The 15,262-nt window shown below is 33.9% G+C and overlaps 1 protein-coding gene across 2 annotated transcripts in view; it reads right to left on the bottom strand.

The window, feature by feature from the left end:
* HCFC2 (host cell factor C2) overlaps positions 1–15,262 on the bottom strand; it is a 40,105-nt gene that overhangs the window by 8,814 nt on the left and 16,029 nt on the right. Inside the window, exons 8-14 of one of the 2 annotated variants that reach the window (XM_079140428.1) lie at positions 14,250–14,417; positions 13,282–13,334; positions 8,828–9,002; positions 6,038–6,262; positions 5,167–5,240; positions 3,139–3,276; positions 577–762 (exon numbers count right to left, since the gene is read on the bottom strand). In XM_079140428.1, the coding sequence (XP_078996554.1) occupies positions 577–762; positions 3,139–3,276; positions 5,167–5,240; positions 6,038–6,262; positions 8,828–9,002; positions 13,282–13,334; positions 14,250–14,417 (1,019 nt within the window). The remainder of the gene's footprint in view (positions 1–576; positions 763–3,138; positions 3,277–5,166; positions 5,241–6,037; positions 6,263–8,827; positions 9,003–13,281; positions 13,335–14,249; positions 14,418–15,262) is intronic. The other variant, XM_079140429.1, reaches the window with a different exon arrangement.

Below are 15,262 nucleotides of genomic sequence, written 5' to 3'. Positions count from 1 at the left end.
GGGGAGCAGGTAAAGGTTCTCAAGTTTTCTCTTTTATTATTTATTATGTCAAGTCTATCTTTAGAACACAAAATGCTTCTTTTTGCTAAAGTAATTGCATTACATGTTAGACCTCATATTGTTAACTTTTAAAAAGCTACCTTAGAGGGATATACAATGTTTAATTCATGCCCACTTTTAACAAACATAATGAGCCTTAAATATCTGCCAATAATATCCTAAAAAGAGGATTTTTCTCTAATGCAGATCTTTTCTTCTCTAAGAAAGGGAATGATTTAGAATAAAACACAATCCAATTTCATGTTATATTAAAATTCTCTGGCATGAACTTTGAGCTACGTAACAATAAAAGCAAAGCAGATTTCCCTGCTTCTCTATGATTTGGATGCTTCTAATTCTGCTCAAAATTTTGGTAATTAAAATACCATGAGTGATTAGCAAAGAATATTTTTTAAACCTTTACCTCTTTTAGATATCTCTCATTTCATTAGATCCTCACAAAAATTTCTAAACAGTTTACTTAGTGTAAGAAGTTTCAAATAATGTTAGTCACTATCAAGTGACTTGACATCTTACCTTTGAAATTCTGACTGCAGAAGGGGCTCCAGGAAAACCAGGAATACAAGTTTTAAATTCACTGATTTTGCTGAAAGGACCTATTCCACAACCATTGATTGCAGCAACCCTGAACCTGTATCCGGTGCCCGGAACAAGGTCTTGTTTCTTAAGTAAACTGTAGTCAGGTACGTCTGCATTTCCTACCTAAAACGTAATACATATAAAAGTCAAAGAAAAGGAACAATTAATTTATTATTTAAAGTTTTTAATTATTTAATCTTCATTGAACAATAAAATTTTAAGGTTCCAGTTCACATTTATTTCCATTTCTCATGTAAGTACATTAATCGGTGATTATTATTCAGAGAATAAGTACTTTTCCAGTGGAGAATTACTGATTATAAAGAAAAGGTATGGGTATTCTGCACATGAAATGTATGAAGACAGAAAAAAATTAGCAACCATTTTACAGAAACAGAGTAGCAACTATCCCACCCCCAGTGAACTTAACTTGGAGCAGAATCTCAGGTTTACTATCAAATAATAGTCTTCCCAAGAACAATACCCTTTAGAGAAAGCCAAGCAAGTCTGACATGAAAGAGACCAGCACATAGTATAGTGCATTTTAAAAATTTATATTCAGAACCCTGAGTGTTAAACAGATTACATATTCTAGGTAGTAAGATCATAATATTTATTACTTTCAACTTTTACATATTCTCCTTAAACTCTCACAATACCACTGTGGGCCTGAGCTGCCAATGTATCATAGATGAGGAAGCTGAGTGTCAGGAAACCTCCTGTGAACCTGCCCCAGTTCACAGTGTTGAGTGCTGGAGCTAGAGATTCAAAACCAAGTTTCTTGAATCTAAATATTTTTAAAATATTTTTTTAGTTGGCAATGGACCTTTCTTTTATTTATTTATATGTGGTGCTGAGAATTGAACCCAGTGCCTTGCACGGGCTAGGCAAGTGCTCTGCTACTGAGCCACAACCCCAGCCCTTGAATCTAAATTTTATGCTATTTCTTTTTCTTTTCTTTCTTTCTTTCTTTTTTTTTTGGGGGGGAGGGGGGTACCAGTGATTGAACTCAGGGGTGTTCAACCACTAAACCACATCCCCAGTCTTTTTTATTTTTTGAAACAGGGCCTCACTAAATTGCTTTGAACTTGTGATCCTTCTGCCTTAGCCTCCTGAGCTGACAGGATTACAGGTGTGTGCCACCATGCCTGGCTATGCTCTTTATTTCTTTTAGGAAAAACCAGGTAGCTAATAGGCCCTTAGATACGCATATGGTCTTATATATAACATCCAACTGCAGTCAGAAATTTCATTAAGCATAATACTAACAAATTATTAACCAGAATTTGTTCTTGTCAATATTGGAAAAATACACTGTGAAAAAGAGGGACACAAGGAGTAATATTAGAGAAACTCAAATATAAGTAATATATGGTAAGTGATATAGAGGCTGGGTATCCCCCATCCAAAATGCTTGGGACAAGAAGCATTTGGGATTTCAGGGGGTTTTTAGGTTCTGGAATATCTGCATACACATGAGATTTCTTGGGGATAAGACCTAAGCTAAACACAAAATTCATTTATGTTTCATGTATGCCTTATACAAATAACCTAAAGATAATGTTACTATGTCTTCGTTTTGACTGTGACGTGACATGAGGTCAGGTATGGAATATTCCACTTATGACATCATGTTGACACTCAAAAAATTTGGCTTTTGGAGCATTTAGGATTTCAGATTTTTTTTTTCCCCAGCCCCAGATTTTTAAACTTATTGTCTCCATTTGGGAAGATCTGAAGAATTAAAATAAATATTTCCTTGACAGTCCCCTCTCAGAAATTCTCTATCTAAAAAAAAGTTAGTCCAACATGCTTTAGAGCTGTTATCTATTTAGTTCATTCTTAGAAGATTAATGTTTAATTTAATGTAACTTTAAGGGGGTCAGACTCAAGGGCAAATTATTCAGTAGCATGCAGGGGCTTTTAAACTTTTTAAAATGTAAAATCAGAAATAAAAAGATCTCTCAGTAAGAAACAATGGCTCATTCTTTTTCTCTTTCTCTCTCTCTCTCTCTCTCTTTCTCTCTCTCTCTCTTTCTTTCTTTCGAGAGACTGAACCCAGAATACTTTACAACTTAGCTGTAACCCCTATCCTTTAAGCATCTTACTAAATTGTTGAAGCTGACCTCAAACTTGCAAGCCTCCTATCTCAGCCTTCTGAATCACTGGGACAATGTTCCATTCTCTAAACACACTGGGTAACAAAACAGGAGACTTTTCCAAAAAAAGCCTCATTTTTTAGCTAGTCAGATTTTTTATCATTAGATTTTTTTATGATGTGAAGTCCAGCTTAGTGATTGTGTAAGAGTTTTTAAATAACATGTTTGTGATATATTCTATTAAGAGAGTCTTAACAAAGAATTCAAGATGACTAAGTATACACAACACTAAATTACAGATTGTGGACAGATCCCAGTTTCACTCATTCAAGTGACCTGAATCAGGTTTATAAAAATAATCTCACTTTTGAGGTTTATAAGAAAATATATCAACAGTTACCTTGGAGATGTTTTGCTTCCCTTTTGGCAGCAAATAAAACTGGCTCACCAAAGCTGTATTATTTTTAAAAATTCCCACATCACACCACTGTCGTTCTCCTGCTTTCACTGTAGCCACTGGATTTGAAGGAGACTCTTTCTAATTTTAGAGAAAGAAAGATTTATGAAGACTCTTACTGAGCATATGAGAAAGTTCAAGATTTAATAAATCCATGCAGTGATCTACAAGTAGGTATATAGGTAAACACCACAACATTAATAGCTTATAAGTAAATACAGTCTTAACAGATTAGGTCAACTGACAGTGAAAAGGGGATGCCAATTCAAACACAGGAGTGACAGGCATTCTCAAAGTCAGTAGCTCTGTACTATCAACCTGGGTAGAGTTAGCATGCTTCACAATCAGTGATATGTTAAAATGCCAGCTGTTTTATAGAACATTGTCATTTCAGAGACCCTCTTCGTAAAATGTAATCCCTCTAGGGAGACATTACAACTTGCTCTAAAAGGAGTAAATAAAGAAAAATTCATTCCAAGCTGGCTTTTTTCTAGATTCAAAACAACTAGCAAAAATTCAGTGATCTTTGCACTTGAAATACCTGTGATTCTCCAAACCTAAAAGGAGAAAAAATGTTCAAAACTAAAATGCAATTTGAATACACTTTAGTATATACTACAGAGAAGTAGATTTAACAGTTTTAAATGTTTTACCCTGCTTTAAAAACAAATAAACTTCCTCTACCTTAAGCTACTTTAGTGGTAAGTGAATTATACTTATCCCTGGAACTAACCTTTTTAAGCCATCTTCTTATAAATGAGACACTGTTTCCAGAAGCTCAAAACAAATGTGCACTTCAGTTATTTATTTCTGTCTTAAATATATAACAGCAGAGGTACATGCTTATCATTCACATTTTTTGTTATTTAGGCTATCACACAGACAAAGTGAACTAACTAGAAGAATCTTTAATGTTAGGGAAAAAAGGAATAGCTTTAAACTTGTCTTCATTTTTTAAAGTTGCAAAAATTCTCTTCAACGACTTTTATAAAACAACTGGCTCCAACTGCAATAACCAATACAATTCTGGCTGATGCATTGCAAAACAGATTCAAGAGAAAAAAGTTCATTTTAACAATCCTTCCCTGAGAAGAGTCTAAGAGCACTAAGACTTAACATTCTGGAAGGTGAAAGCTGATTAAGGTAAATATATGATCACAATCCAAAAATCTGAAAGAAAATTAAAACTATACACAATTCTAAGAAGAGTCTAAAAGGTAAACGTTATGCTAAATAAAAACTCTTGCTCACAGCAATAAAGCTGAAATGACTGATCATAAACTAAAAAATAAATATGCATATACATATTACCCTTATATCTAATTAAGACAACCTTGGTGTATTTGTGAGGCACTTTCCTAGAATATTAAATTTGGTGCCATACAGATTAACTTTGGCCTTTGCTAGAGATTACTGGGTTGTCCTGCATGTATGTCAATCCAACACTGCAGTATTCTATTGTGCTTCTATTAAGGTCCCAGAAATAGAGCAAAGTACTTTTTTTTCCATAACATAACTATCGTTAAACCATTAATGTAATTTACATATTACATGCACATATACATATGTGTGTAAACACATACGTACTCTCTGATTACAAAAGTAACATGTTTCTTTATAGAAAAATACAGAAGGCATAAAAAGAAGAAAGTAAAAATAATCTGTGACCCCACAAATAGAATCATCTAGCATTTTAGTGTGCATGTGTATAGGCACATATAAGAGTATGAATTCATGTATTATGTGTGTTTTTTATTAAAATTGGGACCACAGCATATGTATTATCATTTTAGCAAGCTTTTTTCATTAAACATTAGGAACATTATCCTATTCAACAACTTATTTCTAAAATTATATCAATTCATTACTGAGACATGAAGACCTTTTTATGAATTTATTTAGAAGTTACTCAGCATTTAAAAAGCACATAATCATCTGTAAACATGCATCATCACCAGGTCATATACTTACAGCAAATGGCATGGGTACAGCATGCATCTCTACTCGGCTAATCTTAGTCGCAGGCAGAGCATATGTTTCATCAACTAAAAGTTAAACAATTAAGCAGTTAAGGTTTATATAATTACTTGAACATATTAAAACATAAGTATACAGGATTTAATACCACACAACTGTACAATTAAAAATGGAAAAGATTGTAAATTTTATGTTATGTGTATTTTTCAATTTAAAAAACTGGGGAAAAAATAGCCAGAGGGAGAAAATCATGGTGATTAGAAATATGAACTCTTTCTCTTTTTTTATTTTTTATTTTTAGCTGTAGACAGACACAATACTTTTATTTTATTTATTTATTTATTACATGGTGCTGAGGATTGAACCCAGTGCCTCACATGTGCCAGGCAAGTGCTCTACCACTGAGCTACAACCCCAGCCTAGAGATATGAAGTTTCATTCAAATTAATTCATTAAGTTCATTCTTATAATAAGAGTTCGATGACTAGTCGGAACTCCATAGAATGTTTACCAAACATGAAACAATTCCTACTTTAAAAGAATAAGAATATATAAAATTAGAAATCAACTAAGCTGGAAAAATTGTTAATCCACATCTCAGAACTAATTTTTTATAAGGAAAAAAGTTTGCTGAATTTAGTCACAGTAGGGAAGATATATTCTTATTATATCTCAGTGTGTGTTAATCTAAATAATTTATGTAAGGCAGCAGATTATTTTATATAATGTATTTAACTGAAATGCTTTATCTGCTTACATATGATTCAATTCAAGATGAAATGCAATTCTCATTTAAAACAAATAAAGCTGATGAATTTATATACATAAATGGTTCAAAATACAGTATGTGAAACACATTTCAAACCTTCAGATTTGGTACTGAATGTTGTTAGTGAAGTTTCATCTTTAACAACTGCCCCATTTGTACTGGATGATTCAGTTTTAATGGTCTGCTGGGTTACCATAGTTTGTGCGCTGGAAACAGTACTGGACACCGAAGTTTCAGGGGTTACTGTTCTTAAGTCCAGGCAACTACTTAGTACACCTACATTTGCTGAAGTGTGGGGACCTAAGTTTAAAGAGAAAAGATCTATTATTAGTGCAGCATCTGGATATAACTGTGTCTTATTGTTTTTATCGTGTTTTCTGATACTTTCGATTTTAAAATCATAAACATGAGCCTGCAAATGGCATCAGTATGTATTAACCATTAGGCATAAAATGTCTATCTACAGTGGATAGTCAACTTCTCATCTTCTTCTTCCTACATAAACAGTAATCCACTGTTCTTGAACTCTCTACTAAATCATAGAACAAATGGTTTTGCCTCTTGTTTTATAAAAAAAATACAAGTCATCAGGCATTGATTCCATCAATCTATTGTCTTCTCCTGTCTCAAACTAGAAATGGTGCCCATCCTCCCTGTCTTCTCTTCCATATCAGAGAATGAGCTGAGCTCTCTCTCAAGGAACTTTAATCTGTCTTCCTGTGCTCTTGGTTCCATTCCTTCCTTCCTATCTTAGGACCTTCATTTGTCAATCATGCCTGTCTTTTCAGGACTTTCAGATTCTTCTTTAGTAGATTTTAGTTCTCAACACATAAACATCATTAAGTCTCTCAAGCAAACAAACATGCACCTTCCTTCACTGACAAGTCCCTTCCAGTTTCTATCTCCCCTCACTAATTTCCTTCAGAGCAATTTCCATATCCTTGGTCTTCCCAAATTGCGGTTTCTAGCATAATACTCTAATGAAATGGTTTTAGCAAATGTCAACGATTGCTATGGAATACTCTTCAGTATTCATTTACTTGATCTTTCTGTAGTGTTAACAATGTTTACCATACATTCCTTTTAAAATCTATTTCTATGATTCATTCATTTATTCCATAATACTGAAGATCTGTAATCTATCAGATATTGTGCTTATTTCTATGATGGTAAAGCAAAGCAGGCAGGATTCATGCCCCACAAACTCTCTCATGTGGTAGAAACATTCATACACAAAGAGTCACAAACTATGATGTCTGCTATAAAGAAAAAGCACATACCAGTATTTTGTCTTTTCCTACCCCTCTCAATCTCTTCAATTAGTTTTTCTTCTTCAAATGATGCCTAATATTCTCATGTTGCTAAGCTGCCTTTTTTCCCTCCCTTTCCATATTTTCCCTGTGCTTTTAAACACCATCATGAATCATTCCTTTCCCAAATTTCCATGTTCTGGGCACTATACCAGTGGCTGGGAATCTAGTAGTGAGCAAGTGAGCAAGGTCCCTGCTCTTGTGGGACTTACATTTTAGATACTCCTTTAACTTCTAAATGTATATTTCCAGCTGAGGACTCTCTCTTAGACTCTAGATCTAAATATACAATTTCCCATTAAAAATCTTCACCAATATATTCCTCATGTTCCTCAAAGACAGTATGTTCAAAGTTGAATCTTACCCCAAATCCATTCTTGCTCCAACACTTTCTACCTTAATGAAGAGTAGCACTGTCCATTCTGATGTTCAACTTAATATTCAACTCACTTTTGTCATATCTACCCAATTGCCAAGTTTTTAATAAACACAACTTTCTGAAAGTCTCTTCAATGATGTATTGTTCCCTATTCCATCCCATGTACTGCTTTAGTCTCTATATACCTCCCACAGTCCTGAGAGAAGCCCTACCCATCTCCTAACTATTTACAATCATATTTCTTCCTGATGGTGAGGTTAGAGCGCTTGCTTGTTCAAAAAAAAAAAAAGAATTTTTCACTTTTTGAAACACTGTTCAGCAGCTACTCTAAACTGCAGAGAAAAAGTCAACTGGAGAGTTTTCCTATGACACATATAAGTATAAACAATGTCCCAGGCACTGTCATACACCACTCTGGTTTCACCACTTGCTGAAAATTAAACTGTTTAAATTTATCCAAATTATAGGAAATCATATTCCTTGAATATTTTTATCTAACATGGGCCTATAAAGATAAACAGAAATAAAACAAATATTCATCTTGTTAAATTTGAGTCACTGAGACTAACTAGATTTATATCAGCTTTCAAGTTTTTTGTCAAATAAAAAAAATCATGTTTTTATGTGAGGGATATATCAGAATGAGATTTATAAAGTAATTTCAGATATTGAAATCAAAGGTAATGCTTAGTGTAAAATCAATAAATGCCAATAAAAATATCACCAAGTTATAAGCTGTCTCATGAATGCAATGGGCTCATCAATAGTTCTAATAACTGAACTAACTTTCTGAGGATAATCCAGTTACTTGCCAAACACATAATTACTAAGTGACTACTATTTACCAAGCACAGATCTAGGTGCTAGAGAAATACAAGTGAATAAGATGGACAAAATCTCTGCCCAAAATAAATAATTTCATATAATTAAAAAGGCTAAGAAAATAAGGGACAGCAACACTGAACACAACAGCCAACATCAAATGTCATCTAAGAATTTCATATACTCATAACAAGTCATTACTATTCAGGTAAGTGCCTACTTGGTATTCTGACCTCACTCTAGGTTCAATATGGCAAATATTTTATTTTGAGGAAAATGGCTCAAAACCACATAACATTTACTTTTTCAATGACCCTAAAACTCCCTACCATATTACAAAAAGGCTTAGTTTTATTTAAAATGTCATCTTTATACCTTCACTTTTCCTTAGTATATCCGTCATACAGCTATTATGATTAGAAGCATTAGATGCCAAAGATGAATATAAAATAGCATTAGTATCTGTTGCTTTGAAATCTGGTTTGTTTTTCATTGCAGTTCCTTTCATGGCTGTGTGTTCCACTTTTGCACTGTTTACTGTATCATTGATCTACAAGAAATAAAATAGTTTACTGTAGTGAGCAATGTTCAATGAAAAGAAATACATGTAAAAAACAAGCAAATTAATTTACAAGGAAATATCTTTGAAAAGACGTTTATCAAAATATAAAGCATAAAAATTATATTATTAATTTCTATAGACATTATCTAAGATTTTAAGAAAAAAATTTCTTTTTACTTCATCTTCATGCTCAAAAGACCAGTTTTTGATTTTGGTTTTGTGGCAATGGGGACTGAATTCAGGGTACTCTAACACTGAGCTACACATCCCAAGCCCTTTTTCTTCTTTAAAACAATCTCCTTAAGTTGATGAGGCTAACCTTGAACTTGCAATCCACCTGCCTCAGCCTCCAGTACTGCTGGGATTACAGGAGTGCACCATTGTGCCCAGCAAAAGACCGTTTTTGAAAGGGAAAGGGAGGGAGGATATATTTTAAGGGGAAATTTTTATTTATTTATTTTTTTGAGATAGAGTCTCACTATGTTCTCAGGCTGGCCATGAGCTCCTAAGTTCAAACAATTCTTGGCCTTAACCTCCAGTGTAGGTGGGACTATAGGCATGTTACCATGCTCAGCTTAAAATCAACATTTTAAAGTGGTAGTTAGTATTACAAATAAATACTTCTGTAACATGGGAAAGAAAACGAAAGATACTGTCTGTTTAAATTTTTTTAACAAAGGTCAGACATGTAGATTAAAGATCTAATGACTCCTGAAAGTAAAATCTGTTACATGGAACATTTAAGGCAAATGAATTATTCTCTATGACTGAGTTTTCTATATGAAGAAGTAATACATATCGGCATTCTTTACCATTGAACATTTTAGATAGGAATCTTCCTAATGACACTGTCTTTGCCTTCTTAAATACACTACACTGAACACATTTAAACTTTTTCAGTAATTATATAGCAATACCTTTTGGTCTACTAAACCATAAGAGACCCGGCTTTATTCAAATGCCCCAGTATTGCTGCTCCATTTTAGTAATTTTTTTTTTGTTACACCTTTATTATCAATGTTTATAATTTCTTAAGACTCTAAGATTCCCTAGAATTGCCCTTAGTTGGTGGTGATGGTGCACTTGTTAATAAACAATGAGGATAAGCACAACCATTGTGCCAGGTACTGTGTTACTTATTCATAAACTCTGTATCTCACTTAACCATCATAAGAATTTTGTAAATTGGATAATATGCACTATTTTATTGATGAAGAAAACTGAAACTCAAGAGAATTTATGTAATCTGAGACCTACAGTCAGGCAGCCAAGAAGTAGCAGAGCTAGAATTTAAAGAAGGTTTATTTAATTCCAAATCCTTTGTTATCAGGTGTCTCTAATATGTGCTTTACTTAAAAATCAGACAGTCTAACTTCAATTATGTAAAATAAAATATCCTAAGATTTTTATTTAAATCTGGTAGATTAAATACATTTATTTCAGGATATTTATCCAAAAACTCAATTCAAATAATCAGAAAAGAAATGAAGTATAAAAGTATAAATACATAATGAATAAGAGTATGGGAAAAGAGATAACAGTAGGTAAAGTATAAAGGAGAAAAAGTTGGAAGCTAAGAGCCTAAAGGAAAAAAGTCATTAAGATGCACACCCTCTGTGCTGCAGGACCCAGGAAGGCATCAGGTCTGTGAAGGCAGAAGTACAGAGGAAGCCAGTGAAGGAACACTGGAGGCCTGTCACAGGGCAGCCTGTGTGCACAGTGCTGGAGGCAGCTTGGCTGTCTCAGCACACCAAGCCAGAAGAATTCCTCTAAGTAAGCAGGAAGGCTGAAATGTGAGGGAGGCTTGAGTGTCCCTCAAATGAGGGCGGTGGTGAGTAGCCATGATGAAAATGGGAATTAAGTTTACGTCCACCAGCAGAACAGAGACCTACTGCCCATTCCCTTACTTCGCTCCTAAAACAATGATGATCGGACTTAGAACCCCCAAGCTTCTAAGCTGGAGAATCTTTGTGAGTTCCCATCCAAGTTCCCTCAGCAGCAAACCTTTTTAAAGTCTAATAATCAATAAGTCACACCCTGCATGCATGGATCTTCCAAACTCCTCTCTCAAGCCTTACTTGGAACATGAGAGGGCAGCCAAGTTCACCAGACATTTAATGACAGCCTTTAAAGCAAGCCTAAATTTAAAAAATATAAAGGGGCTTGAAAAAAAAAGAAATATTGCAGAGCAGAATGAAACTCCAATTTTTTTTAAAAAAGCATAATTCTTGAAGAGATTAGGGAAGTCATTACATTTATGAAGCAAGTAAAGTGCTTATAAAAGAAATAAAGAGTATGATCAGGCTTGTAGAAATTAAAAATTAGAGAATTTATAATATAAAATGAAAATTTTCAGAAAGTAGAAAGAGATAAAAAGTAAAATTAGAGGACTAGTTCAGGAGGTTGACTATTCAAGAGTTTTAACAAATTAACAGAGCATTAGAGGGAAAAAATAATCAGTAATGAAATCCTTGAGTTTCTACAACGATGGGGTCCACTAAGTGTATAGCATATCTCAAATGAGGACACGTACCCTAAAACATCATGGGTGAAATTTCTGAAAGCAGGATAAAAGGGAAAAAATTTGGTCATAATAAAAGATTAGGATGCCAGGAGGTAACAGTCAACAGTGAATACTAAAAGATGGGGGGAAATGCCTTTAATTTTCTGAGGGAAAAGTACAGAATTCTATAGCCCAACCCAACTATCTGTTAAATGAGAAGAGACTAAGGACATTTCTGGATACACAAAAGCTCACACTGTTTGCCTTTCATAAGTCCCCTTCTCAAGAAATTATTGGAGGAAATACTATAACAAAACAAGAAAAAAACAAACAAACAAACAAACAAACAAAAAACACCAGAAAAGAGGAATAAGCATGGGCCTAACACAGCAAAAAGATACAAAAAAATCCCTAATGTGAAACAAAAGAAAGATCTAAGATGGTAGCTGTGCAGCAGGTCCAGGAAAAAACCAGTTTACTCTGACGCATGAAGTCAGAGGGACCCAGGAGGGAGGAATCCAAGAGAACAGAAAAGCTAAGAAAAGAAATCTTACATGCTTGATTTTGAGTATGAATTAATGATAGGCAAGAAGAAAAGTAAGCAAATGAAAAATGACCAGGAAAAACAATTGTATAAGAAAGGAACAATTTATAGCTTATCTGTGAATGTCACCATCATAATTATCAAGTCACAATTCAACTAAAAATATCTGAAGGATGTAGGAAAGGAAAAGGAAAGGGTTGGAAAACATTTTAAGGTATCACAAAATCTTCATCTTCCTTAAAGGTCTAAAACTAGAAAGTCAAGAAGTAGCAGTATAAAGGATTTTATTTACAAGTACATACTTAGATACTAAAAGCTAAAACTGTTTAAAGTAGTTGTTTCTGTGCAGCAGGAGTCAAGAGCAGAGGACAAGGTAGGCCGTCACTGCTCTTCATCATGCACCTTACAGTACCATCTAAGTTTGTGATATATATACATAATATAATCAGCATATATGTATGCCATAAATATATCTATTAAAATAGGCTACTCACAAATAAACTGTTTGAGCTCTCCTTATAACATTCCCTTCCTGACATACTGTAGCATTTTCTGGATATTACTGGTCCTCAGTTATGCTCAGAATATGTCCTACCTACATCACTTTCTGTGAAGACAGTCTACTGATGTAGATAACAGTTTGCAAAACACTAACGAAGCACTTTATAATCAAGAAATAAACTCACATAATATAATCAAGAAATAAACTGCTCCATTTAGAAACTGATATTCTTTGGTTAAAAAAATACATAATAAAGAATATGTTTACGTACATATTTAAAGGATATCTTTAGAGATGTAAAATGTGTATTAGTGATATGTAGGAAAGTTCTAATATAGATAGGTAAGTATAAATAGTCTCTGATATTATATATGATGAGGGTGGCTGTCTTTTAGCCAGGAATTCTCAATTCGGACTACTATCATAGTCTGTAAAGCTTTCTTTTCTTCATTTCTTCTTCTTCTTTTTTTAATTTTTTTGCAATGTTGGGGGATACAACCCAGGGGCTTCACACATGCTATGCAGGCACTCTATCAAGTAGCTACACCTCCAGCTCTGAAGGTTCTTTAAAAACAGAGCTGCTTAGGCATCTCAGAGATGGTTCTGATGTGCACCAGGGTTGAGGATCTCTGTTCTAAAGGAATGTGCTAAAAATCTTAATAAAACTTTGGACTTTAACCATAAACATTCAATTGCCATCATAAATGTGTTAACTTACACTGTTGGGAAGGATGCTATTACCGCCTTGTCTGTGAGGGTCCATTCTGCTTCCTGTGGGAATGAGAAAGTTCAGACTGATATGCTCTTGATGAGTGTCAGTAAAATATATTATTCAAATATTTTTAAAGTTACTTATTAAAGATTTTTAAAATAGTACTTTGTCAAATTTATCTGTTTTCTTAATAGTTCAACAATTAACTGAAATTCTTTCTAGAAGACTGTGTAAAATTAAATTTGATTTTACTTTCCAGTTAAAAAAAGTGCCCTGCTAAAAATGCGTTTGAAAAAAGGTGAAATAGTCAGGCATGGTGACACACACCTGTAATCCAAACCACTTGGAAGACTGAGGCAGGAGGTTTATGAGTTCAAGGCCAGCCTAAGCAACTTAGCAAGTCCCTAAGCAACTTAATGGGACTGTTTCAAAATGAAAAATAAAAAGGGCTGGGAATTTGGCTCAGTGGGTCAATCCCCAGTACCAAAAAAAGAAAGAAAAATATTTTTGAAAGCTAATCAAAAACACCTCCTGAATTCAAGAAACATTAATTTTTACAGTGCATTAAAAGGAACTTCAGGGAAAAAAACATCTATCTACATATCTATCAGTTCTGCTACAATATAATTGTACAACAGCCAAGTTTCAGAGTTGAACTCAACATACACACTTACCATTGTATCATAAAATTTCTTAAACCAAGCTAATAATACTTTTGCAGTATACATTTGTGTGTGTGTGTTGCTGGGTATTGAACCCTGGGGCACTTTACCACTGAGCTACATCCCCAGCCTTTTTAAAATTCTGAGACAGGGTCTCACTAAATTGCCCAGACTAGTCTCTAACTTGCAATCCTCCTGCCTCCGCCTCCCAGTCACTAGGATTACAGGATGCATCACCGTGACCAGCCGCAGTATACTTTTTAAAAAGCCTACAAGCAAACATTGTTCCTGTAAGCATGACTATCATTTTACCTGGCATATTTAATGCTGCTGAAGAATCTGATGATGCAGCTTGGTAAGGCAAGTCTGTATTCAGCTGTAAAAGATAGCCCTCAACAGTAGGTACTTCATCCCACTTGACATGGAAAGAGTTGGTAGTAGCTTTGATCAACTGTACTTGTGATGGTGCTGGTGGTTTCTCTAAAGAACAGTATTGACATTACACATTTTAGTTTCAAACTTAGTAGCAATGGTTTGCCTATATAGTTTATGTAGACTGTAATTGGAAAACAAAAGAAAGAAACATCTCATCTTTTTACCAAGAGAGGGAAAATTTACTCATATATACACAGCTATAGTAGGTCAATTGAAAGTAGTTTGAAGTTCAGATTCCATTTGTTTAATTTCTTCTTAAAAAATATTTTTTAGTTGTAGATGGACACAATACCTTTATTTTATTTACTTATTTTTATGAGGTGCTGAGGATCGAATCTAGTGCTTCATACATGCAAAGCAAGTGCTCCACCACTGAGCTACAACCCCAGCCCTATTTGTTTAATTTCTTATACAAATAAATCTACAAATGAAACAATCCAGTACCAAACTACTTGAGTCATCAGATTTGGGGAAAAAAAAAAAAAAGTTAATCCTAGAGGGAGGGGTGGAGACCAAGTATTATATAACTATAGCTACATTATTTTGCCTTCTTTGGAAGTTGTAATCTTTCTAAATTTATGAACTAATTTTCAGTATGCATGCTAGAAATACTAGTAATGTTATTAGACATGACTTGGATATGAAATTTTTGAAAAACAACCTCTCTGAAGTTAATGTCCTCTTATCAAGATTTGAACTACTCAAAACATGTAATGTTGGCATAAAATATCAACAGCATTTCCAAAATAAATACTAATAGACTCTTAGAGCTGGAAAAAGAATCTGAGATTATTTCTACAATATCCTTATCCTCTTTTTCTTTGTATACGTACCATATCAGGGAACTCAAAGAGGCAGCACATTCCATCTTTGGACATAAGAAAATTTAT

The sequence above is a fragment of the Sciurus vulgaris genome (genome assembly GCF_902686455.1).
Source record: "Sciurus vulgaris genome assembly, chromosome: 5".
NCBI classification, from domain to species: Eukaryota; Metazoa; Chordata; class Mammalia; order Rodentia; family Sciuridae; genus Sciurus; species Sciurus vulgaris.
This window is presented reverse-complemented; position numbering and strand designations above follow the sequence as displayed.